The sequence below is a fragment of the Bos grunniens genome, chromosome 1 (genome assembly GCF_055505025.1).
Source record: "Bos grunniens cultivar Pamir isolate PY7600 chromosome 1, Bosgru_T2T1.0, whole genome shotgun sequence".
Lineage (NCBI taxonomy): Eukaryota > Metazoa > Chordata > Mammalia > Artiodactyla > Bovidae > Bos > Bos grunniens.
The window spans coordinates 112,225,125-112,248,328 of record NC_141165.1 but is presented as its reverse complement, the minus strand read 5'-3'; the positions used below and the strand labels follow the sequence as shown (position 1 = coordinate 112,248,328).

Here is a 23,204-nt window from a genome sequence, read left to right as displayed (position 1 = left end):
TTGAGGTTTGCAGTCAGACCCTTATGTCACTTTTTTTTTAAATTAATAATCTCAGTGATGACAGTCTTTCTTGCTGGAAGAAGGATCCTTTTTTTTTTTTTAGTTAGCTGAAAGTCATTTGGATAAAGTAGGTAAATGAGGTTAACATTACCCTTTAAAAAAAAGGCCCAATGATTATTGAATAATCTGACTTTTTCTGGCTTGTGTGCTTCTTTTATGTATGAAACGAGATGCCAGTCCAGGTTCAATGCACGATACTGGATGCTTGGGGCTGGTGCACTGGGACGACCCAGAGGGATGGTGTGGGGAGGGAGGAGGGAGGGGGGTTCAGGATGGGGAACACATGTATACCCATGGTGGATTCATTTTGATGTTTGGCAGAACTAATACAATTATGTAAAGTTTGAGAATAGAATAAAATTAATTAAAAAAAAAAAGACAGACCAATGGATTTTAATAGAGTATAATCGGAAAAAAAAAAAAAAATAATAAAGTATTTTGAAGGACAGTGGTGATGTGAATTTGTAAATTCTGCATATTTTTAAAAGAGGTTACTTTTTATTTAGGGCATTTATTTTAGGTAGCTAATTTTTGGGGGTGCGGGTCAGAAGTAGGCAAGAAGGATAACAGACCTACAGTCATGTTATATTTTTAATAAGGTGTTTATTGTATTATTTCAAGGCTATAAAAGAATTGGGTGAAGTAAAAGCTTTTGAAGGTACATAATTTCTATTAAAATACATTAAAGCTTTCTGTAATTTTACTTTATTTCACTGTAGTTGAATTCTTTTAATGAATATTTTTTGGGGGGAACTTTCAGGTCATAAGCTGTAGTTCATCAGCAAAGACTGATGAATATTTACTTCTTCCAAAAATAAATTAGCAATGAAAATCCTTTCCTGAAAAAGTTATTTGAATGATATCAATAGGTATCTTGTTTGAGTTCAAACAAAATTAACTTTTTAAAGAAGTTAATTTTGATTTTTCCTTGTTACATATAATTCTACTGATATATTTATTCAGGAATATTTCCTAAGTTTAAGAAAATGAATGTTTTTATTCCAGTTAATGGCCAACCAAGACCCCTTGAATCAAGTCAGGTGAAATACCTTCGTCGAGAACTGATAGAACTTCGAAATAAAGTAAATCGCTTACTGGATAGTTTGGAACCACCTGGAGAACCAGGCCCGTCCTCCAGCATTCCTGAAAACGGTAGACCATGAAGTCATTTTATTCTCATTTATCCTACTTATGACTTTTTGCAGATTAAAAAAAAAATTCTTCAGCAGGAGTAAAATGGCACCTCCATTGTCACCCTTTCTTACTTCTATATCTGTGCTAATATTCAATATCTGTTTTCCCAAACCTGGCTGTTCATCAAGATTGTTGTTGTGGTAGTCACTCAGTTGTGTCTCACTCTTTGCGACCCCATGCACTGGAGCCCACCAGTCTCCTATGTCCATGGAGTTCTCCAGGCAAGAATACTGGAGTGGGTTGCCACACTCTTCTCCAGGGGATCTTCCTGACCCAGGGATCGAACCCAGGTCACCCACATTACAAGCAGATTCTTTACTGTTTGAGCTACCCGGGGAACCTTGATTATAGGGAGATTTTATTATACCAATTCCTGGATCTCATCACAGACTTCCTGGGGAGCAGGGCCGGGAATCCCATTGTTAAAGTGCTGTCTGCGTGATTGTTTTACAGGTAGTCTTAGACTCCTGGGTTATGACATAGGTCAGTTTTCAAATCCCTTTGACTCTTGAACCCTTTTTAGTGTTAAAGTTAATGAACCTCAGAAATGGAAATCATTTCTTGAGTTTTATGTGATATATGAAGTAGTTTCAAGTAAAGGTAATTTTAGATTAGTACATTCAAATGTTGTAATGTTTATCTTAAGCACAGTGTTCATAATATGCAAAAAAATATTTTTTTCCCATTTTACAGACATACTATTTATGTTATGATAAATATGGCATACTATTTATGTTCTGTTATGACAAATTTGGAACTGAAAGTAGTTTGGGGACCAAATATTAAATGTAGACTGAAATTTAAATATGGCTTGAAAGTAGATTTTTAAAACTTGCCTTCTCAACTTTTAATATTCTTAGATGTTACACTTTAAAAATATACACTTTTAAAAAACCACTTTTGTGTTTGCATGTAAGTTTCATAGGTTTTATAGATTCTGGATTACTGGCTATAAAGGGCTTAATAGAAGATGATTTTGTGGAAAAGTAGCATTATATAATCTCTTGCAACCTTTAGATTCTGAAATACTCTAAATTTTGGAGTTTAATTTATAGTTATAGTTTAAATAAAGATGCCTTTCCCAATCATTTCCTGCTTTCTCCAGCCATATGAAATTGTGTTAATGGTAGATGACCTGATAAATATTTGGTGATTAATTAGTAATTTCTAGTTCTACCTCTAGATTTTAGAACATATTAAAAAGATTTGCTGAGATACAATGAGATCTTTACAGCCTCTTTATGATAAAGCCTTTGTATTCAGGTTAAAGCATATTGCCTTTTCCTGACCTGTCTCTCCACACAAAAATGAAAACTTTGACCGTTTTCCTAGAAGAAATCATAGATGTCGATATAACAACACTTGCATATAATTTTAGGGGCTTGAAGCATCTATAGAGTATTATGAAAGAAAGAAAGAAAGTCAAGTCACTTAGTCGTGTCCCACTCAGTCGTGTCCCACTCTTTGTGACCCCGTGGTAGCCTACCAGGCTCCTCCATCCATGGGATTCTCCAGGCAAGAGTACTGGAGTGGGTTGCCATTTCCTTCTCCAGGGGATCTTCCCGACCTGAGGATTGAACCCGGGTCTCCGGCAATGCAGGCACATGCTCTACCATCTGAGCCACCAGAGAAGTCTTAGATCAAAATTCAATAAGTAGAGCCAGTACTGTGTAGAAATTACCTATAGATTTATAAGCTTTTTGTTTTTGGTGGAACAGCCTTTCTGTTCATTACTTCTTGCCACATACTGCTTTTCTTTATGAGTTTAATTCCATGTGTTCATATGTTTTATTGTTCACCTCTCACCTGTGTTAATGGAAAGAGATGTTAAAAATTGGTTTCTCCTCTGCATGTTGGAAATTATTTCATATATTGTTTCTTTATGTGGCCATCCTTCTAGTTATTGTGTCTTGAGTTGCCTAATGAACTGAATATGACATTCTGTGTTTTATTTTTATAGACAGTTATAGTTTATTTTTTGTTTCCTCTCCTATACTTAGATTGCTTAACTCTTGATCCCGCTTCATTTTATGAAGTTTCCTAAGCTTTTAAGCTGTTAGAACATATTCTGATTTAGTAATCTTCTCAAGGGGGTCGGGGGGAACCAAAAACATAAAATAAGCTGCATCAGAAACTTTCAGAAACATCAGAAAAGTCTAGTTTACCAGAAAAAAGTACCGGTCAGCTGTCAGAGCTCTTTAGAATCCTGTGGCTTGCCCTCGCCCAAAACATGCAGCCACGTATGTCCTTCAGCACTCTGCTTCTGTAGTGGACTTGTTGGACAGTTGCTTTCCTCTGTGAGACAGATGATGTGTAGGTCACCTTCAGTACTGGATTGACCTGTTGCAGTATCTGTGCAGTAGCTACTGGAGCAGGTAGTAGGCTAGTGGGTATATATTGTGTTTCCTGATGAATTTAGTTTGCCATAAGTGGAAGGATGCATAGGTAGTGAAAGATAGCAGTGTGAAGGGAAATAATCCTAAAATTGGTGTCATATGCTCTTGGGATATGGTCTTGGAATTGAAGGAGGGAAGTTGGTGAGGAAGATGGATGACTGGCAGACATTTTAAAGGAGTACTTATAAAAGTTTTCCTACCGAGATTTAGGAGATACTAATGTAACTAGAGGAATGATAAGAATAAAAGAGCTGCAAGCCCATGTGTGCTTATAGTGCACTTGGTTCATAATATTTTTTCATAAGATCAATTTTGGTCATGATCACAGAGATGATCTAATGCTCATTTACTTGGTTGGTAACAGAAAGGAATTGATAACATCAGTTACTTCAGTAAATGGTTAGCAGTTTTCTTTTACTTGTTTAGTTTGTTTTATTTGTAATATTGTTTTATGTGTTGGCCTTAAGTATTTGTAATTTTTTTTATGTGTTGGCCTTAAGTATTTGTAATATTTTTTTATGTGTTGGCCTTAAGTATTTGTAATATTTTTTTAATATTACACGTTTCTGTTTATAAAATGTATGTTATTCTTGAATCTGTTTTCTTTCACAAGGTGGTAGTATAAATGCGTGTTCAGAACCTTAGTATCCTTAGAAGAAAAGTGTGTGGTTTAAAATTTTTCCTGCTTATAATGTTTAAAATTCTACTTTGCAAAATATTTTATTATGGAAAAATTTTAATATATATGAAAGTAGGCATAATAGTATAATGAACCCCATGAACCCTCACAACTTCACCAGTTGTCAACTCACAGTATCATGCCATCTATACTCACACATTTCCACTCCTCCTATGTTATTCTGAGCACATTTCAGACACATATCTTTTATCTGTAATAAGTATTTTAAAGGAAGACGTTGTAAATTAAAATATGTGTTGGCTTGAGGTTTCCATGTACCGACAGATAAAGAACCAATAGATAAGTAGAAGTAAAGCATAAAAGTTGATAATCATAACTTTATTTAAAAAGATTTTTATCCTTTTAGAAAATAAAGCATTAGTGCACAGTATGTGTCTGATACTAGGATATATGTCATAGCACTCCAAAAAGAACGGTAAAATGTTTCTCTGTGTAAAGATGCTTGTATTTTTTTTTCTCATCTGATAATTCTTAAGAACGTACATAGATACAATTTTTTATAAAAGCTATTACTTATCTTTCATTTCTTTTTGACCTTGCCCCCCATTTTACAAAAAGTATAAATAGCAACAAAGAAGAAGGGAAGATTATAATCTTGTACTCAGAGATACCCTCACCATTCCAGACTTTATGCACATATGTATTTTGCTATCATGTATTTTTTAGGCCTTATTGAATATAGATAAAATAGAAACAAGTTTTTGGTTATTTCTTTTATAGATACTGTGGATGGTAGGGAAGAAAAGCCTGCTGCTGCTGATTCTTCTGGTAAACAGTCTACTCAGGTTATGGCAGCAAGTATGTCAGCTTTTGATCCTTTAAAAAACCAAGATGAAATCAATAAAAATGTCATGTCAGCGTTTGGCTTAACAGATGATCAGGTTTCAGGTAAGTTAGTGCCTTCCTTGCATCCTTTATTCTCCCTCTCCTTCCTTTCTTCCCCTTCCTTCTTTAATAGAAGATAACTTGCAAATGGTGAAGTGCTCAAATCTTACGGGTTCATTTTAGGAAGTCTTTACGTATGTATACACTATGTAAAACACCAGCAAGATCAAGATGCAGATGGTTTCCAGCTCCTGCAAAGCTTTCTCATGCCCTCTATCAGTCAGTAGAACGCTCCTCTTTAAAGAATAAACCTGTGATTGGTTCAAGTAACTTTTATCAAAAGTAGAATTCAGAGGGTTTATTTTTTAAAAAATATGAATCATTTTATAATCTTATTTCAGATTTCTTGCTGGACTTAAATTATGTTTGATGGTTTAATCTCTCTTCTGATCTTAAATTAGGGAAATTTAAATGTAGAGTTCTGGACAGTTTAGTGTAGAAAGTGCTTTTATTTGAATGTTTTTAACCTTAAAACAGTGTCTTTATTGTGCTTTCTTTGTATATTTTGGGCATCATTTCTTCAACATTTTTTCTGCTTTTTCTCTTGGGATTCCTCTTACACATCCATTGGAGAGCTTGATGTTATCCCATGGGTTTCTGAGGTTCCTTTTTCTTCACTCTTTTTTCTCTGTGTTGTTCTGATTGAATGATTCCTGTTGATCTCTAAGTTCACTAGTGTTTTTCCTTTCATTGCCAATCTGCTGTTAAACCTTTCTAGTGAATTTTCCCTTTCATTTATTGTGCTTTCAGCTCTAGAATTTCCATTTGGTTGTTTTTATAGTTTTAATTTTTTTTCTGTTAAGATTCCTTACCTTTTCATTCATTAATATTGTTTTAGTATTAATCACTCAGTTGTATCTGACTGTGCAAACCCACCAGGCTCCTCTATCCGTGGAATTCCCCAGGCAAGAATAGTGAACTGGGTAGCCATTCTCTTCTCTAGGGGATCTTCCTAACCCAGGGATCAAACCTGGGTCTTCTGCATTGCAGGCAGATTTTTATCATCTGAGACACCAAGGAAGCCCTTAGGTGGTTAAGATTGTATTTCTCTTCAATTTATTAAGGTATTTTTGTTTTAGATTCTTGTGAGGATTTTTTGTTACTGTTGCTCTAATATTTATTCACACTACTCCCGTTTTCACCCAGAGTGAAGCCGCTGACTGCTTCAGCTCTGACTCAGCTCTGCTCAGTCCTTTCAGCTCTAGATGCTGCTTTTTATTCTGTACCCTCTTGGTGTCACCCTCTCTCCACCTAATTCTGTGGTCAGCTCGGGCTTTGGAGCTTATATTCAGATTTTAGATCTCATTTCTTCTTGTTCCTTCCTGAATGGATTTTCCTCAAATTTCTAGCTATGTAGCCAACCATGAAGTTAACACTGGTTTTCTGCAGTTGAAACTGCAGAGATCACAGTTTGCTGTTCTTACCCATTGTAATTCCATTGAGGGTAAACTCTTTCCTGGTGTTCGCCAACATTTGGCTGACTTCCAATAATTTCAAGTAGTTGTTTTCGTCTTCTTTGACCAGGGTTTTAAATTGTTATTTTTGGGGAGGTTTCACCTGATCAGTTTACTTTGTCATTATCAGTAACTGAAAAAATAGGATTTTCTATTAATTTTCTTTTTCTTTGAGACTTTTATGGGGTTATTTATCAAAGAGAATTGTGTGTGTAACATTCTGGAAAAGACAGCTACTTGTATATCATGTATGTTGTTGGCAAAAGAAGACATCAGATAAGTGGTCTATCTGAAAAACAGAAACTTTTTGTAGATTAACTGAAACACAAGTTAATATTAGAGCTTCTTAATGTTTAAGACTTCAGGATAAGCCAGGTGGAGGGAGTAAATAGTTATATATGAAGTTAGGCTTAAAAGTTTAATTAAGAATATAGTATAGACCAGAATAATATGATTACTATGATTCATATTGTATTTGAACGCCATTTTTCTGGTAGCTTTGTATATTGAATTGAAGTAGGAAAAACTACACATAGAAAATGCCAGGGTTCTTTGTAGTTACTTGGGTTACGATGTGAAAAACTCAGTAGCAGTAGTGAATGTAGACATGGGAAGGAGGGATAAAATATTAACGATAGGATAAGCAACATTAATAGCTTACATGCAGGGGAGAAAAGAATTGAAGTAATATTTTTTTAGAATAATAACATAGTGTCTTTGTGTTATCTGTGTTACCCTTCTTGGGGATGTGTGTGTATGTATTTGTCTAATGTTGATAAATATCAGTGAAATGGTGGTGCACAGGAGTGATCATACATTTTACTCTGGCACTCATCAGTTTCTCTTGCACTACCAGTACCGTTATCCTAGTTTTAGGTTCTCATGAATACCTGAACTGTCAGCTTCCAACTGTATGCCTGATGTACAGTGCTAGTAAGTTTTGGGTTAGACCAGTTGAAAGGATAGAGGTTTGGCCTCAGGGAAATTAGTCTGCTACTAATAACAAGTACTTATGTAGGGCTTTTTAAGTGGTAATCACTTTTATAAGTTCTTGTTATATAATCACTTTTAAATTTTCATTTAAAATACATTTTATATTAGCCATATTGATATATTTAATATATTTTAACAATATTTTAATGTTTATTTTTAATATATATTTTTGTTGAGGTATAGCTGATGCTATGATATTATGTGAAGTTTCAGATGTTCAACATAGTGATTTACAATTTTTAAAGGTTATGTTTTATTTATGGTTATTATAAAATATTGGCTATATTTTCTGTGATATAATATATTCTTATAGCTTACTTACTGTATATATAATAGTTTAGACCTCTTAATTCCCCTATGCCTCTTGCCCCTCCCCATAAAATTACTTTTATAAGCACTTGCTATAAGCTCTTACTAACTCATAATCCTTATGTAATCTTATGAAGTAGGAATTAGTATTGCTTTTGTTACAGATGAGGAAACTGAAGCACAGAAAGAGATCAAGTAGCAAGCCTGGATTTACAGAGCTACTAAGTGGCAGCATTGGGATTTGAACCAAGGCAGTCTGGCTCCAAAACCAGTGTTTCTAATCATACTATTCTGTATTGCACAAACAAAAATAACTTAAAGAAACAAATTTTTGTCTTCAGAATGTCTGTTTTGCTCATTATATAGTATTAGAACTACAGCAGATTCTCTCCATTTACTTCTTTGTTCATTATTTTAAAAGAATTTTGAGTGGTTCCATGTATATTTTAAGAGGTAGACTTTGTGAGACAGAATCAGAAAGGTGCCTGGCCAAAAGAACTCCTAGTCTAAGAGGGAAGACTTTTCTGTTTAAAAATGCAGAGTGGAAGTTGGTAAAGTCTTAATAGAAGTATACTCTATAGAAGTTCACAAGTGGAGAAAAGTATTTTTGAGTGAAGAAAGCTCACTAGAAGTGTGGAGGACTATTTAAGGAATGTTTTAGATAGGTAAAACTGGTACTGTGAAAGGAATGGCAATTAATGATCACTTGGGGGAATGAATAGGATTGTATAAAGGGGTGGATATTTTGTAGTGCAGAGGTGAGTTTAAGACTCAGGAATGTAGCACTACACTCTATAGGGAAGGATTTCTAGTCGTAGCTTTGGATTCTTGTGAGATTGGAGCAAAGGAAAAAAGTATATATACACACATCAGTTTAGAAGGCTGCCTTTGGGTTATGCTTATTCTGTAGTACTTTACTTTTAGTCTCTTAACCAAATTTACTAATTGAGCTTGTTGGGGACAGATCTTGTATTAGAAACTGAGCTGACTTTTCATGACCACCCAGGGCCTCCCAGTGCTCCTGCAGAAGACCGGTCAGGAACTCCCGACAGCATTGCTTCCTCCTCCTCCGCAGCTCACCCACCAGGAATTCAGCCACAGCAGCCACCATATACAGGAGCTCAGACTCAAGCAGGTCAGAGTGAAGGTAAAATAGAGCTTAAAGCACATGTGCGGAAAGTTACATGTGCAGAAATGTTTATTATGACATTTTTGGTAATGGTGAAAAGCTTACATGTTCATTCATGCTGTGAACACAATTGTCAATATTTTTGACGTACTGATGTAGTATGCTTTCGGGTTAAAAAACTGAATAGAACAATGTCAGGTATGCTTCTGAACATTGAAAAGAAAAAAAAACCTAAAGTATAAGGTATAATTTTTAGGTTCTATTTTATTTCCTTCTCCCCTCCCGTCTTGCAACTGTGTATTATTTTTGTAATTTAAAAAGATTTAAAAAACAAAGGTAAAGCATAACTTCAGTTTTTTTTTTAAAGATAAATAGCCCTTTATATTTTTATGCAGTTAGCAATAAGTCTTTTATAGAAAAAGCAGTGTATTTTAAATCAGACTTTTTCCTCTCTAAATATCATGTCCTCAGATGAGCAGTTTAATCTCTCTGGGTTTTGATATTCTCCCACAGAAAAGTGAACCGAATCAGTGGTTTTCAGAGAATGTCTTAAGTCCTAAATGAAACAGAATGTAAAAAAGCTCAGTCGTTAAACAAGTAAGGGGTCATTGCTGTTGTTGAAGGAAATTGCAAGCGCAGAATAGCAGACACTGAGGTGCCTCATTGAAACCCTTGAAAGCGCTGCAGAACATGCCCTCAGACTTACTGATTTAGGGTTCCTTCTAGATGGTCAGATAGTCTTTCTTTGAATTGCCTGTGCATGTTAGGCCTTTTAAAGCCCCATATTTTACTTTAAAGGTCACCAGGTGGTGCTCTATGTGTATAAAGGGGTCAGGTAGTGTGATAAGATGTATTTTCAGCACCAGAAGCAAGTGACTGAGTTTATCAGTCAAGTTAAGTAAATCTCCCAAAACAGCCTTAAATGAAGGGGCACTTTTGTAATAGATTCTTAATTATTTTGGGTACTTTTAGATTTGTCCCGTTGGATGAATTGGATGAATGGTAGTGATAGGAACCAGCAGGTGTCATTTTGCTGAGAAATGAGTAGTTTGGGAAGAATTTTCTTATTGTTGAAGCCTCTTCTCAACCAACTTTAGTTCTAGTCTTTTCTTTTGTACCAAGGTGCAGCTGCCAGAACTGGACCAGTTAGAATTGAAGCAGATGTGTCTGAAACAGGGAAAAGCAGAGTTTGGATATGATGGGAGTTTAATGGCTATATCAGGTGAACTAACATCTTTAAAAAAGAAAAAAGCAACCCATTTTTAGCCACGTATACGGCTGTAGGATGGGAGTTGGAAGGGTAATTGTACCAAATTATGTTTGCTGTTCACTTATAAAGGAAAGGGATTTAAGGATCTGCTAATAATATCTCAAATTATTCTTTCAAGGGTTTATCTTAATTGAAAGTTTATTTTCAAATAGGTTAATTTTTAAAATATAAAAGGATATACAGTGGAAATTGGAAAATGCTATCTCTCACTTCTGACACCCAGCAACCAAGTTCCCTTTTTCCGAGTCATCAGATTGACACCATATGGTGGCATTAATTATATGCCTTCTTAAAGCTGTTACTTTTTAGTGTACATTAAAACTTACAGTAGAAAAAATTGTATAGTTACTAATGTGACATCAGTCAATAGATTAGCATTTTAGAGGTGAATCTCTAGATCATTGGTGTTCAAAAGAAATACTGTGGAAGCTATATATGATTTTAAATTTTCTACTAGCCGCATTAAAAAATTTTTTTAATGGTAAAATTAATTTTTGTTATATATTTAATTTAATCTCGTATATCCAGTGTATTAGCATGTAATCATTATTAAAAACATTCTGGTTTTCATACTACATATTGGAAATCTGGAGTGTGACTGATTTGAAACACTTCACAATACGTATAGCATATCATGGTTAAGACTGGCTACTTTAATGAATACCTTTTGATATATGCGAAATATATAATGAGTTCCTGGTATCACCATTTAGTTAGATCAGCTGCTGGTTATGCTTTGAGCAGAATAACCAACAGAAGTACAAATCTATTACTAATAATTAACATAAATCTCTTAGAATGTGAAATAATAATCTAAAATAAATAATTCTGAGTTATTTAAATTCCATAAGAGGGATCTTGGATTTGTAAATTTTTTTCCTAAGGATTCAAGTCTTAATATATTGTTCATTTAAAAGGATCAACAAAATGTTAAGCGTCATGAAAAGAAACAAAATGGACAGTATTATCCTTTTTCAGTGAAGCAAGTGCTTCTGTTACTGGAAAACTATGTGACTTGAGTAGTTGCCAAAAACACAATAAAGTGGTGAGGATACAGAGAAGAGCACTTAAAAGTCAACGAAGACTAGAAAGTATTGCTGTTTGAGAAGCAAAAAGATGACAAAGATATAATTGGAATCTGTAAAATCATATGCTAATATAATGGATAAGTAGCTTTTATTATGTAAATTATAAAATTTGTATGTTTTGAAACATACAAAAGTAAAGATAACTTCATGTTTCTTTCATGTAGCTTAATGTTTTAACATTCCATCTTTCTTGTCCCGTATCCCCCCCAGCTTTTCACTCAGCCATTTCAGTATGCATGTCTAAATGATATTCTTTTCTTTTTAATGTCACCGCCATGTCACTATTTACCTAACAATATTATGGTTCTTTTTAAAAATATTTTATTGAAGTATGGTTGATTTACAATGTTGTGTATTTCTGCCATACAGCAAAGTCACTCAGTTATACATGTATATATTCTTTTTCATTATGGTTTAAGTGATTAAGTGATTCCTAATGTCAGCACATACTATATTTGAATTTTCGTAGTTGTCTCATAGTTACTTTGTTACATTTGGGGGCTTTTTCAAATTAAGGGTCTCCCAAGATTCACATTTTTCATTTAATTATGTGTCTTAAGTCTTTTATTTTTTTAATAGCTGTCAACCCTACATGTTTCTAAAGTCAAAACTATGTATGTGAACGTGCTGTTTAACAGTTTATGCTAAAACATAGATACTTAAAACAGCAAAAAATTATTATCTCACAGTTTCAGAATCAAGGATCTGGGAGAAGCTTAGCTTGAAGGTTTTGGTTAAGGGTTTCTTGTGAGGTTACAGTCATCTGAAGCTTAATTTGAACTGAAGAATTCATATCTTAAGATGACTCCTTCATACGGTTGTTGGCAAGAGACTACATTTCTTCACCAAATGGATCTCATGGGCTTCCTGGGTGACTTCATGACACGGAAACTTCCACCAGAGCCAGTGGTCAAGACAGAGTAAAAGGAGATATTTGTCTTTCTCAACTTGTCCTCAGAAATGTCCTCAGAAATATCATTTCATGTATTCTAATGGTATATGTTGTTCTGTCACCCAGTCCTGTCTGACTCTGTGACCCCATGGACTTCAGCATGCCAGGTCCTAATGGTATATATATAGATCAGCCTGATTCAGTGTGAGGGGACTACACATGAGAATGAATACACATGTATTTATTGCTTGTTGTTTGCCATTTTTTTGTATGGTGGAGTTAATCTTTCTAATTTCTAAAAATATGAGGATACCAACCCATTATCTTATATTATACCTGTGCAGGAGTCATTGAGGGTCATTATAGAGGCTGACTACCAATCTATGTCACACATATAGTCCCAGAATCCTCACCATTACTCTTTGCTTCATCCTATTCTCTTTCTCCTAGGTAATATGTTTTATTGCTTTTACTTTTTTCTATCATCGATTCTGAAAATACAATGCACAAAACATAGCTTATATATATATATATATATTTTTTTTTTTTTCCCCTCAAATCATAAACTTACTGTGAACTATGTTGGCACCTTGCTTTTTCACTTAATATATCCTGTAGCTTTCTCCTTCAATTAGGTCAGGTTGTTCCTCCTCATTTACAACTGAACACAGACTTCTTAATTTTCAGAATACTGTGACAGAGAATGAGAGTTCCATTTTGGACTTGAAGGAAGTGTGTTTAAAATAAGAGAAATACTTTGTTGAGATAGTGTTTAATCCCCAGGGCATTTTCACAAGGAGTTTGAAGCAAATTAAGAAAAAAATGGAGCACTTGCTTCAAGAAGAGTTGTAGTACCTGTTACTTTTTATTGAGGAAAATGATTTGACTTAAAATTTTGAGTGGGGAGTTTCTGGGCTCCTTGGCAGCAGTCTACTGTATGGAGCTTTAATCTCAGACTTTTTGATGATACCTAAGTTAATATTTGTATTAAATGAGATAACATGTATGAAACTCCTTAAATAGCAATCTAGAGTTATGCCTGGGTTTTGGTGATGGTTCTTACTAGCTATGATGCATAGACCCCAGGTAAGTTGCTTATTCTTTTTTATACCTGAAATAGGGACTGCTAATGAGGTTGACTTTTCCCTTCATATATTCATTGCATGTTCTTTGCTCATTTTTGTATTGTAAAGTTAATCCTTCTGTTTTGTAAGAATTAGAACCCATTGTCAAATGCTACATGTATTTCCCCCCTTTATCATATTTCTGTATCAGATCCTTGTCACTTCTGTTCCAAAATTTAGTTTTGAGATATAATCTAGGCAACTTGAGATACAGTTAAGGCAGTATCTTCTAAAAGGTGGTTAGCTTCTGTAGTAGTTTTTATGTTGTCTATAAATCTCAAAGTGTTAAGAAAGTGTTTAACAAACTTCTTGTCGGTTTTTGTATTTGGGAAGAGGATTAATAACTTAAAAATAAGCAAATTTTTCTTTTTTTTGAAAAATTTTAATTGGAGGATAATTGCTTTACAATGCTGTATTACTTTCTGTTGTACGACTGTGTGAATCAGCTATAAGCATATGTATATCCCCTCCCTTTTAAGCCTGCCTGCCCCCCGCACCCCACCGTGCTCATCCCAGCCCTCTAGGTCATCACAGAGCACTGAGCTGAGCTCCCTGTGTTATACAGCAGCTTCCCACTAGCTGCTTTGCATGTGGTAGTGTATATATGTGAGTGCTACTCTTTGAGTTTTACTCCTATCATGAAAGCATACCACTACTTGCTAGGAAAGAAGCTAGCTGTCAGTAGGGGCATAACGTATTCAGTGCTGCAGTACAGAAGACTGGACACCCCGTCTAGTAAAGTGGGTTTCGTCTTGAGATTTCAGCTGTGAGAACTAGCTATTTCCTGTACCTCAGTTTGAATGGCACTAGATAATGCATTGACTTTTAGTCACTGTCTTTTTCTGCTGAAAGTATACTATTTACCTATAGTCTTTTGATTAACAGTAGGTAATTTGAATACTTTTAAAGTATCAGCAACATAAAGTTGTTTTAAAGATTTAAATACTAGCTAGGTTTTTAAAAAATTTAAGTGCTAGTTAGATATTACAGCAAGTTTTATTGCTGCTCTAGGCATTAGATCTAGCCAAATCCACCATTGGAACAACTGTAAGTGGTGTAGAGAGGTTTAAGATGTGAACCAGTAAGTACTTACATGTTTGGAAATCACAGCAGCTATTCATGGTATTTGTCCCTTTTTTCACATTTTTCTTTATTGATTTTTACTGAACATTAGTAGTACATATCTTTTGGCAGTTGAGTTTGAAAACCTTTGTTTTTTGGAGTTCTGAAGTAACCACTCATTATTTGATGTCAGAGTTCTCCACAGTTAATCCACAGCAGAGTTGCCACACTTGTCAAATTGTTCTTTGTTCTCTTCTTCATAGATATTTAAAGAGGAACAAACACAATCTGTGTCTTAGTTCTCTGAGTGTATATGTGTGTGAATGGGGAGAGAATTAAAGGTGCCTTAAAGATGTTTCTCTTCTGCTGAGTTAAACCTGCCTCTGCCCTGTCTCATCCCCAGGTCAGATGTACCAGCAGTACTCGCAGCAGCCCGGCTATGGCACTCAGCAGCCACAGGCGCCCCCCCAGGCGCCGCAGCAGTACGGTATTCAGTATTCAGGTGAGCAGGTGCCCAGAGAGAGCTGTGTCTATATTCATGAAACCTTAAAATTCCTTCCTCCTGGGTCCTTGATTTGTTATAGTAAGTATTAAGTATTTATTTTTTTGGGGGGGAATAACATTTGTATCATTTATTTATAAATACTTTACATAGAAATTTTACTGTAAATCACCATTTCAGTTCCAGTGGGCAGGTAAAACACAGTCATAGTAGATGATTCAGTAATAACCTGTAGTATAAAGAAGTTTTTAATATCTCCTACTCATGTGATCAACTTACCTGCTTGGTGATGTAGAGCAAAATGCACAATTTTTTTTCCTCTTTTTTATGTAGCACATTATCCCAGTGTACTCTAGTACCTGGAAAAACTTTTTAACAGTTCCCTCATATGTAAAAAGAGGTGATCTTATTAAATAAGAACCAAATTAAGCTACATAGGTTTTTAAATCTCCCAGAAGTATGTAGGAATACTAAAAACAGTCCATAAAAGTAGAGTTGTGTGAAATGTAATTCAGACAACTAAGAACATAAAAATCTCTCAGTATAGCTTTGAATATCATAATTCAAATAATTATAATTTGGGTAATTTTTACCTTTGTTATATGAGAATTTATGTTCAACTCTTATAGTCAAATATTTTAAGTATCAGAATTTCAACTAATTTAAAAAAATTACAAAAAAATTACAAAAATGAGCTGTGAACACACAATAAATACATGGGGGGAAGTTAGCCTCATTATCAGTCCCTATTTCAGGTACAGAAAGGTTAAGCAACTTACCTTGGGTCAGTACATCACAGCTAGTAGGAACCATCATTGGAAGCCAGGCATAACTCTAGAGCATTATTTTAAAAGGAGTTTTTGTACACATTCTCATTTAATATAAATGTTAACCTAGGTATCATTGAAAAGTCTGAGATTGAAGCTCCACATAGTAGACTGTTGCCAGTGAGCCAAAGGAACTCCCACTCAAAGAAGTCTAAAATCATGTTCCTCAATAGAAAATGACAGGGGACAACTATTCTTAAAGCAAGTACATTGCTCTGTTATTTTTTATTTTTCTAATCTACTTGAAACTCATTGTGAAAACACCACCCCTTCATTTAAAAGTTTCAGAGACCATGTGGTCCCCAAAGCCTAGAATGTTTATTATCTGGTCCTTTATAGAAAAACATTTGCTGACTCCCTGAATTAGACCATAAAATTCTGCCATTGTAGTTTGACATATTTTAACACAAAGATTTGGATTGGATTTGCTGTAGAGTGACTTAACCTGTAGCTGCTAGTTTTTATATAAACTAGGTGGAATGAATTTAAACTTGGACTATAATATTGGGGGAAGGTTATTTTCAGAATGCAGTCTTTTAGAGAAAATCTGTTACCAATTATATATTGGCAATTTGTAGAAATAATAAGTTTTTTTCACTGTTGTCTAATCCAGGCAATTTCCATCTTCACCATGCTTCAGAATCACCTGGAGAGGTGTTTCTTAAAACTTACAGGTGCCTGAGCTCTACTCCTAGAGATCTTGTTTTATTTGGTTGAGGGTGGGGTACAGGCATTGATATCTTAAACGGTTTGCAGGTCATTCTAAAGTGTAGTGAGAATTGGGAACCACTGATCTTGTCTTACCCACTCATTTTATAAATGAGGCAACTAGGGTCCAAAGAGTTGTGATGCATCGAAGGACAAGCAGCTATTTAGTGGGGGACTAGACCAGAACCTGGTACACTTGACTTTGCAGTTAATGACTTACTTCCCTACATCATTCTCACTCTCTCAGCACCAACCAGAGCTTGGCAGACTTTTCTGTTATAAAAAAACGAAATAGTAAATATTTTAGGCTTTATGGATCACGTGACTTTTTGTCCTTAATTTTACTTTATTCAGACAACCACACAATCTCCATTTCTTGCCATTTATGGTGATTTTCACCAAAGTTATTTTGTTTTTCAAGGGAGGGGATAGTGGTGGAAGGAAGGATTTTTATATATACAGAGGTATTTTATATTATGGTCAAAGACAGTAGATTGCTAATGAAACAGCAACTTAGACTCTTAGGCAGTATCCTCTCTCTTGAAAAATAAAGATTTAGTTGTCCCCAGAGTCTGTTGAAAAGCCAGTTTAGATATCAATTGGCAGGATGAAAACACAGCTTTTTTTTTTTTTGCTCACAGTCTTAAATTGAATAGACATTTTCAGTATAAAACCTCCTGTTTCTCCAAAAACTTACAGTAAAAAAATTTTTATGTAGAGGATAGAAGAAATTGTATGACATCAATGCTTTTTCATGAATTTAGTTTGATTTAGGTGCTGCCATGAGTAAAATGCATTAGGTATTTGAGTTACTTGTTAAAAATTAAGCTTGCTCATAATGATTAATTAGGATCTTCACTGAGTAAAGTTTAGTTCTTTTCAAAGTATTATTTTTGTATTTCTGATCCTGCTAGTCCTATTAACTTGAAATTGGGAGATATGGAAACAGTCACCTAAATACTCTGCTTGGAGACTGTTAGTGCTTGTGGTAACATTGGACCATCTTTGGCACTCTGCTGGTTTGGCAGTTTTCCTCTGACCTTTTCCAGTTTTATTCATGGACTATGTCAAAAGCTTTCTTTCATGAGTAAATTTTGAACCCAGGTTCAAGGTGAGTTCAGAATATACTCAGTTCATTCAATCCTTTTTATTTTTTTTTAATGCAGGGTTGTACATATTTTAATAATTTTCTTATGTATCTGGTATTTAATGCTGACAGGATTCCAGTCAATGGAGAGGTTTCATTGCAAGTAGCTGCAGGTGTGTTTCATGGTAGAGATAAAAGTTTTTAGTGAAGCAGACCTTTTCTTTTAAAAAGCTTTACATCCTAGTACCTAATGAATATAGATGTTCATTTTTGTGGGGCAGTATGATGTGCTTTCTGTTGTTACTGCTATTGTAAAGGCAAACCATGATACCAAATCTAAAAGATTTTAAGGATTGTGAAAATGGCACTTAATGTTTATTCTTAAATGTTTTATTAATTTTTATAGGATGAATAAGCCTAAAAAGCATCTCACTAACATAGTAAGTTGTATTTGTAGCAGCATTGTTTGATTTAAAAACATTCATTCTCTACAATGTGTTTTTATTTGGTACTGTTATTAAACAGGCCCCTCAAAACCAGGTTAATGACTAGCTTTTGCATTAATTCTGACATTTGTCATTTGAGCATATACTCTATACTGGGAGTTATGCTAGAACAGGCGTTTACTCTCAGGGAGGAGTTGAAGTAGAAGAAATATATATATATAGTGGTTTTCATTTTAGAGGGTTTACAAAATTGTCTAGAAAATGCTTCTTGTTACTATATGGTATTGAAATATAAAATCCACTACTCTACTTGGTGCTTAAATACTTAGGATTAAGTTTGTTAAATTTCTCATTTATTATTATTTTTTTTGTCCATAACAGTAAGACTAATTCTCTGGAAAATGTTCACCAAAAGAAAAAGTAAGAGGTATATGTTTTGCCTTTTCAGCAGGCTATAGTCAGCAGACTGGACCCCAACAAACTCAGCAGTTCCCAGGATATGGCCAGCAACCAACTTCCCAGGCACCGGCACCTGCCTTTTCTGGTCAGCCTCAGCAACTGCCTGCTCAACCTCCACAGCAGTATCAGGCGAGCAGTTACCCTCAACAAACTTACACTACCCAAACTTCTCAGCCCACTAATTACACTGTGGCCCCTGCCTCACAACCGGGAATGGCTCCAAGCCAACCCGGGGCCTACCAGCCAAGACCAGGTTTCACCCCACCTCCTGGAAGTACCATGACCCCTCTTGCAAGTGGGTCTAACCCATATGCACGTAGCCGTCCTCCCTTTGGTCAGGGCTATACCCAACCTGGACCAGGTTATCGATAAAGAGGCTCAGTTACACTGATGAATGTAGCTGCTAGCTGTTTGCCTCCCAAAAGACTCCAATACTACTATTTTAATTTGTATTGAAGTTCAGGAATTTAAAAAGCAGAGCATTTTTTTATGATACCATTATTGCTGTTAATTGAAAGTATAATTTACTGGAAGAAAAAAGACCAAAATGGAAGTTTTTTTCCTCCCCTGCTTAGAAGTATAGCAGCTTCCTACTTATTTTGGAACACTACTCTTACATGTGTGCAAAGTGATTGATTTTCTAGCTTGCCTTGTCCAGAGGATATTAAAATGCTAGGTTGAAGTTCAGCCCTCTTACTTGGCTTTTTATTATTAACACGATGTACTAAAGTAGATCCCTTTGAGAAGACTAGCTATTATGTATAAAATGTAACATTGATAGGTTAATAAAGATGATTGAATCCATTAGTGGTCTTGTAACTTAATTTAGTCTTTGGTATTCTATATATGCGTATATATGAGAAAAATCCTTAATGATGTTTTTGGTCTTGAAATACATTTTATTTTAGGCCTTTCTATTCAAAGAAGCACAGTGCTGTTGTATTCTGTCCTGATTTTGGTTTTAAATGACAAAACTTTAAAATAGATCAAGGCTAGCATTATATATAAACACAGTAGATACAATATTAAAAGATGAAAGGGAGCTTGGTAGATTCTAAACAACCTGTGAGTTTCCTTATAGAAATCAACCATTTAGAAATGAAGAACTCAGTCTTAAAAAAAACTACATCTCTTTATTGCAGAGTTTATACTGTTTGAAAAATATAAAATGAAGTATTGATAAAACTGAAGCATGTTCAAAGGTAAGCACAGAAAGGTCCTTTAAGAATGAGGGCACCAATGCAGCATTCCTGTCTTCCTCCCCAATGAAGGAGAATAATACTGTTTTAAATAAAAATAAGTCAGATTTTCATTACAGGTTGTTAGAATTAAGAAAACAGCCTCTGATACATTCATTCCCTAGAGATCTTCTGTGTAAAAATAGAGTAAATATCATAAAATGGTAGGCGTCTCATCATGGATTATCCTTTTATGCTTAGACTTTGCTACAGTCTTTGGATACAGCTTGATTAGAATTAAAAACAGTATGAACACAACTGCTTAAAGGGATAGTTTGACAAAGAACATTCAGACATTGTAGCATACTTATGGGTAGAGAAAGCACAAAATACGTATTTTTGAAATAATATATCAAATTTTCAATTCCATTTTCAACTGAAATTTACTGATTCAAACAACCTTTGCAATAATTTGTAGATAATTAATGAAATGTATATTTGCATGAGTGGCTATTTAAATGCTTCAAAAGTTACTCAACTGTTACTAAAAAGTTGAAGTTTAAATAAACATGTGAATATTAGGACCTTTTCTCCCCAGATATAATATGTTGATGATAATTTGATCTAATAAGTTAAGCCAAGTAGAGATTTATGGAATTAACAGTAGGAAGAGTACACAATAAATGTAAATATTTTTTTAAAGTATATTAGTTTTTTGATGTTAATTTTGTTATAAAAGTATCTCAGAACATCATTACAACAGTGTGATAAATAATATACAAATGATCTCTTAAAATACCATGAATAGGGAGCCAGCTTCCCCAAAAATGTTATTCTGTTAATATCAATATCTTGCTTTCTTAAAATGACTTTGTAAAACCTGATAAATATTCTTAGCAATCTTTCTAATAAACATCTAATATTGCTATTAGATTTTAAAATTTTATACATAGTAAACAAAAGAGCTTTAAATGCATGTGGCAAATACCATACTGTTTCCAATTATTTTTTGAAACGATGAAACAGAAGGCACTTTTGAATGTGACTGCAGCATCTACCATTTTCCAGGAATTGTGGTCCCACATTCATACCACTGGACATAATTGATTTGAGTGTGACCACCGATTTCTCCAAATTGGACTGGTTCCTGACGAACTGCTCTGAAATAGCCTAAGAGGGAAATAATTAAAATTAATAGCTGCTGTGTTATATGTTTTGTCCTCATAGATTGAAGGGTGCCTTTGAATGCTTGAAGGTTAGTCTAGGTGAAGCTGAGTGTTTTAGACAGTGGATAGCAACAGAGGCCCCAGTGTCTTTCCTGAGGTGGTAATGCTGGGCTAAACATACGGATGCCTAGGATGGGTTGGTACTATTGATACTTGAGAGAAAGCTGAAATGAAAAGGGACAGGAGTTGGAAGGGATTTATGTTTGAGTGTCATTGACCAAGTTCAGTATACACTGTTCTACGTGAAAGTGTACTTTCTGCACATTATAGCCTAGAGGTAGTCTGAAGAAGTGACCTGGGTAGAGAGGTGTGTTGTGCTAAAATGTTAGGAAACGAAAGGGTAGGTCTAAGATTGCTAAATGTCTAGAATTAAAATTTGGTGAAATCATCCTTCAAGGACCCTATACTAAATGATTTAAAATTTTGCTGAGAATGTAAAATGTTATGGAAATAGACAGAACTTATCTTTTCTATCTAGTTCCTGTGCGGCTATAGTTTCAATTTTCTGTTAATGAGTTCACAGATCTTATTCAGTCATCTTTTACTATGGTTGCTATTTTTAATGCCAGTGACCAAAATATGTAGCTAAAAAGACCAATCAAATGATTTTAAGTATTTAACAAGTCTCTCTTGGTAGCTCCTGAGTAATAATGGATATATAATTTACCCTCTCCTACCCTACCTGGACAGGGATTGATTTTCAGTCTTTTTAGTCCTCATGACACAGCTTGGTGCTAAAGTGTCTTTAGAAAGTTGCAGTGGTTAGTCACTTCTTAGCAGAATTCTTCTATTTTAATTGTGTAGTTATATAATTATTTATAAGGCAAAAAATATTTTTCCTTTTATGATAGTAGGAAAGTGAAAGTGTCAGTTGCTCTGTTGTGTCCGACTCTTCGCAACCCCATGGACTGTAGCCCTCCAGATTGCTCTGTCCGTGGGATTCTCCAGGCAAGAATACTGGAGTGTGTTGCCATGTCCTTCTCCATGATAGTAGTAAAGCTTTAATTTTTTTTAGGAAGGAATTAAAACCTGCCTGTGTGCTGAGTATGACAAATTATAAAGGTAGTACATGAATGATTTAAGTTTGGGAAAAGTTTCTTTCAATAGCTGCTTTTGCAGATTCAGGTTTTCTTAAAGTAGAATGTATGTGTAAGCAACAGAGTCTTGAGGAATGGGGTGAAAGTTGAGAAACTTCTATTAAAGTCTTCATGTTAAGGTCTTATGTAGACAGTCTTTTTTTCTTTGGCAGGTAGAGTAGGAAGACTACAGAATGATTTTTAAAGTGATTGCTTTGTTCAGCCTGAGGGCTTCCCTGGTGGCTCAGACAGGAAAGAATTCACCCTCCAATGCAGGAGACCTGGGTTTGATCCCTGGGTCCGGATGATACCCTGAAGGAGGAAATGACAACCCACTCTAGTATTCTTGCCTGGAGAATCCCATGGACAGAGGAGCTTGGTGGACTACAGTCCATGGGGTCACAAAGGTCAGACGTGACTGAGCAGCTGACACTTTAACTTTTTGCTCAGACTGAATGGTTTTTGGGTTCATTTGTAAAAGCCTCTTGCTTTTGAGCAAGCTCAGAAAACCTACCTTCTTTGGTGGGCAACTGGTCAGAAGAGAGTTGCTGTCCTGTGCGTCCATCTAAAAATGAGTCCACAAACTGGCAGTGATCTTCCCCGTGGCCTCTCTGATCGCCTATGTTATAAAATTTTCCTGGAAATTAAAAGGATCATGAGGTATTTCTTTGATTTGGGACAACTCTGAAATAAATTGTTTCCAATAATCTGTCTTCCATGTTCTTGTACTTCCCCACCTGTTCATTCTAGTTCAAGTCACAGTGTTCTTTAAGGGAACAATAGAATCTCCCAGCTGCATCCTTGCTTTTACTCTTGGCTTTCCCTATTCTTCCTCTCCTCCTCCTCTCACAGATTAGTCATCTTTTAAACATGCAACTCAGATAATAATTGCCTCGATCAATCTCTCCAGCAGTCTTCTGTTACACTCAGAATAAAACCCAGTCCCTACCCAATTTCCAAGCTCCACGTGATTACGCACGCCTGCCTGATCTTCCTGATGTTACTCAGCCTCAGCCATGCTGGTAAACTGGAGAGGGGTTTCTGCTACAGGTCTTCATGTTACCTTCCCTCTACTTCTGCTGCTTTATCCCTTGGTCTTTCTTGGTTCCTTCCCAGTTTTCTTCTCAGCTTACCTTTTC

The 23,204-nt window shown here is 35.1% G+C and overlaps 2 protein-coding genes across 57 annotated transcripts in view; one reads left to right on the top strand and one right to left on the bottom strand.

The window, feature by feature from the left end:
* Positions 1-19,389, top strand: part of TFG (trafficking from ER to golgi regulator) — a 32,472-nt gene extending 13,083 nt beyond the window's left edge. For 3 of the 7 annotated variants that reach the window (XM_086409850.1, XM_086409813.1, XM_086409873.1), the window contains 5 exons: positions 1,066-1,212; positions 5,071-5,238; positions 8,998-9,138; positions 14,960-15,058; positions 18,575-19,389. In XM_086409850.1, the coding sequence (XP_086265976.1) occupies positions 1,066-1,212; positions 5,071-5,238; positions 8,998-9,138; positions 14,960-15,058; positions 18,575-18,957 (938 nt within the window). In that variant the 3' untranslated portion in view covers positions 18,958-19,389. The remainder of the gene's footprint in view (positions 1-1,065; positions 1,213-5,070; positions 5,239-8,997; positions 9,139-14,959; positions 15,059-18,574) is intronic. The other 4 variants (XM_086409861.1, XM_086409823.1, XM_086409839.1 and 1 more) reach the window with 3 other exon arrangements.
* A 309-nt stretch (positions 19,390-19,698) lies between these two features.
* ABI3BP (ABI family member 3 binding protein) overlaps positions 19,699-23,204 on the bottom strand; it is a 300,988-nt gene continuing 297,482 nt past the window's right edge. For all 50 annotated transcript variants that reach the window (XM_086409787.1, XM_086409340.1, XM_086409524.1 and 47 more), the window contains 2 exons: positions 22,580-22,702; positions 19,699-20,933 (listed from right to left, as the gene is read on the bottom strand). In XM_086409787.1, the coding sequence (XP_086265913.1) occupies positions 20,818-20,933; positions 22,580-22,702 (239 nt within the window). In that variant the 3' untranslated portion in view covers positions 19,699-20,817. The remainder of the gene's footprint in view (positions 20,934-22,579; positions 22,703-23,204) is intronic.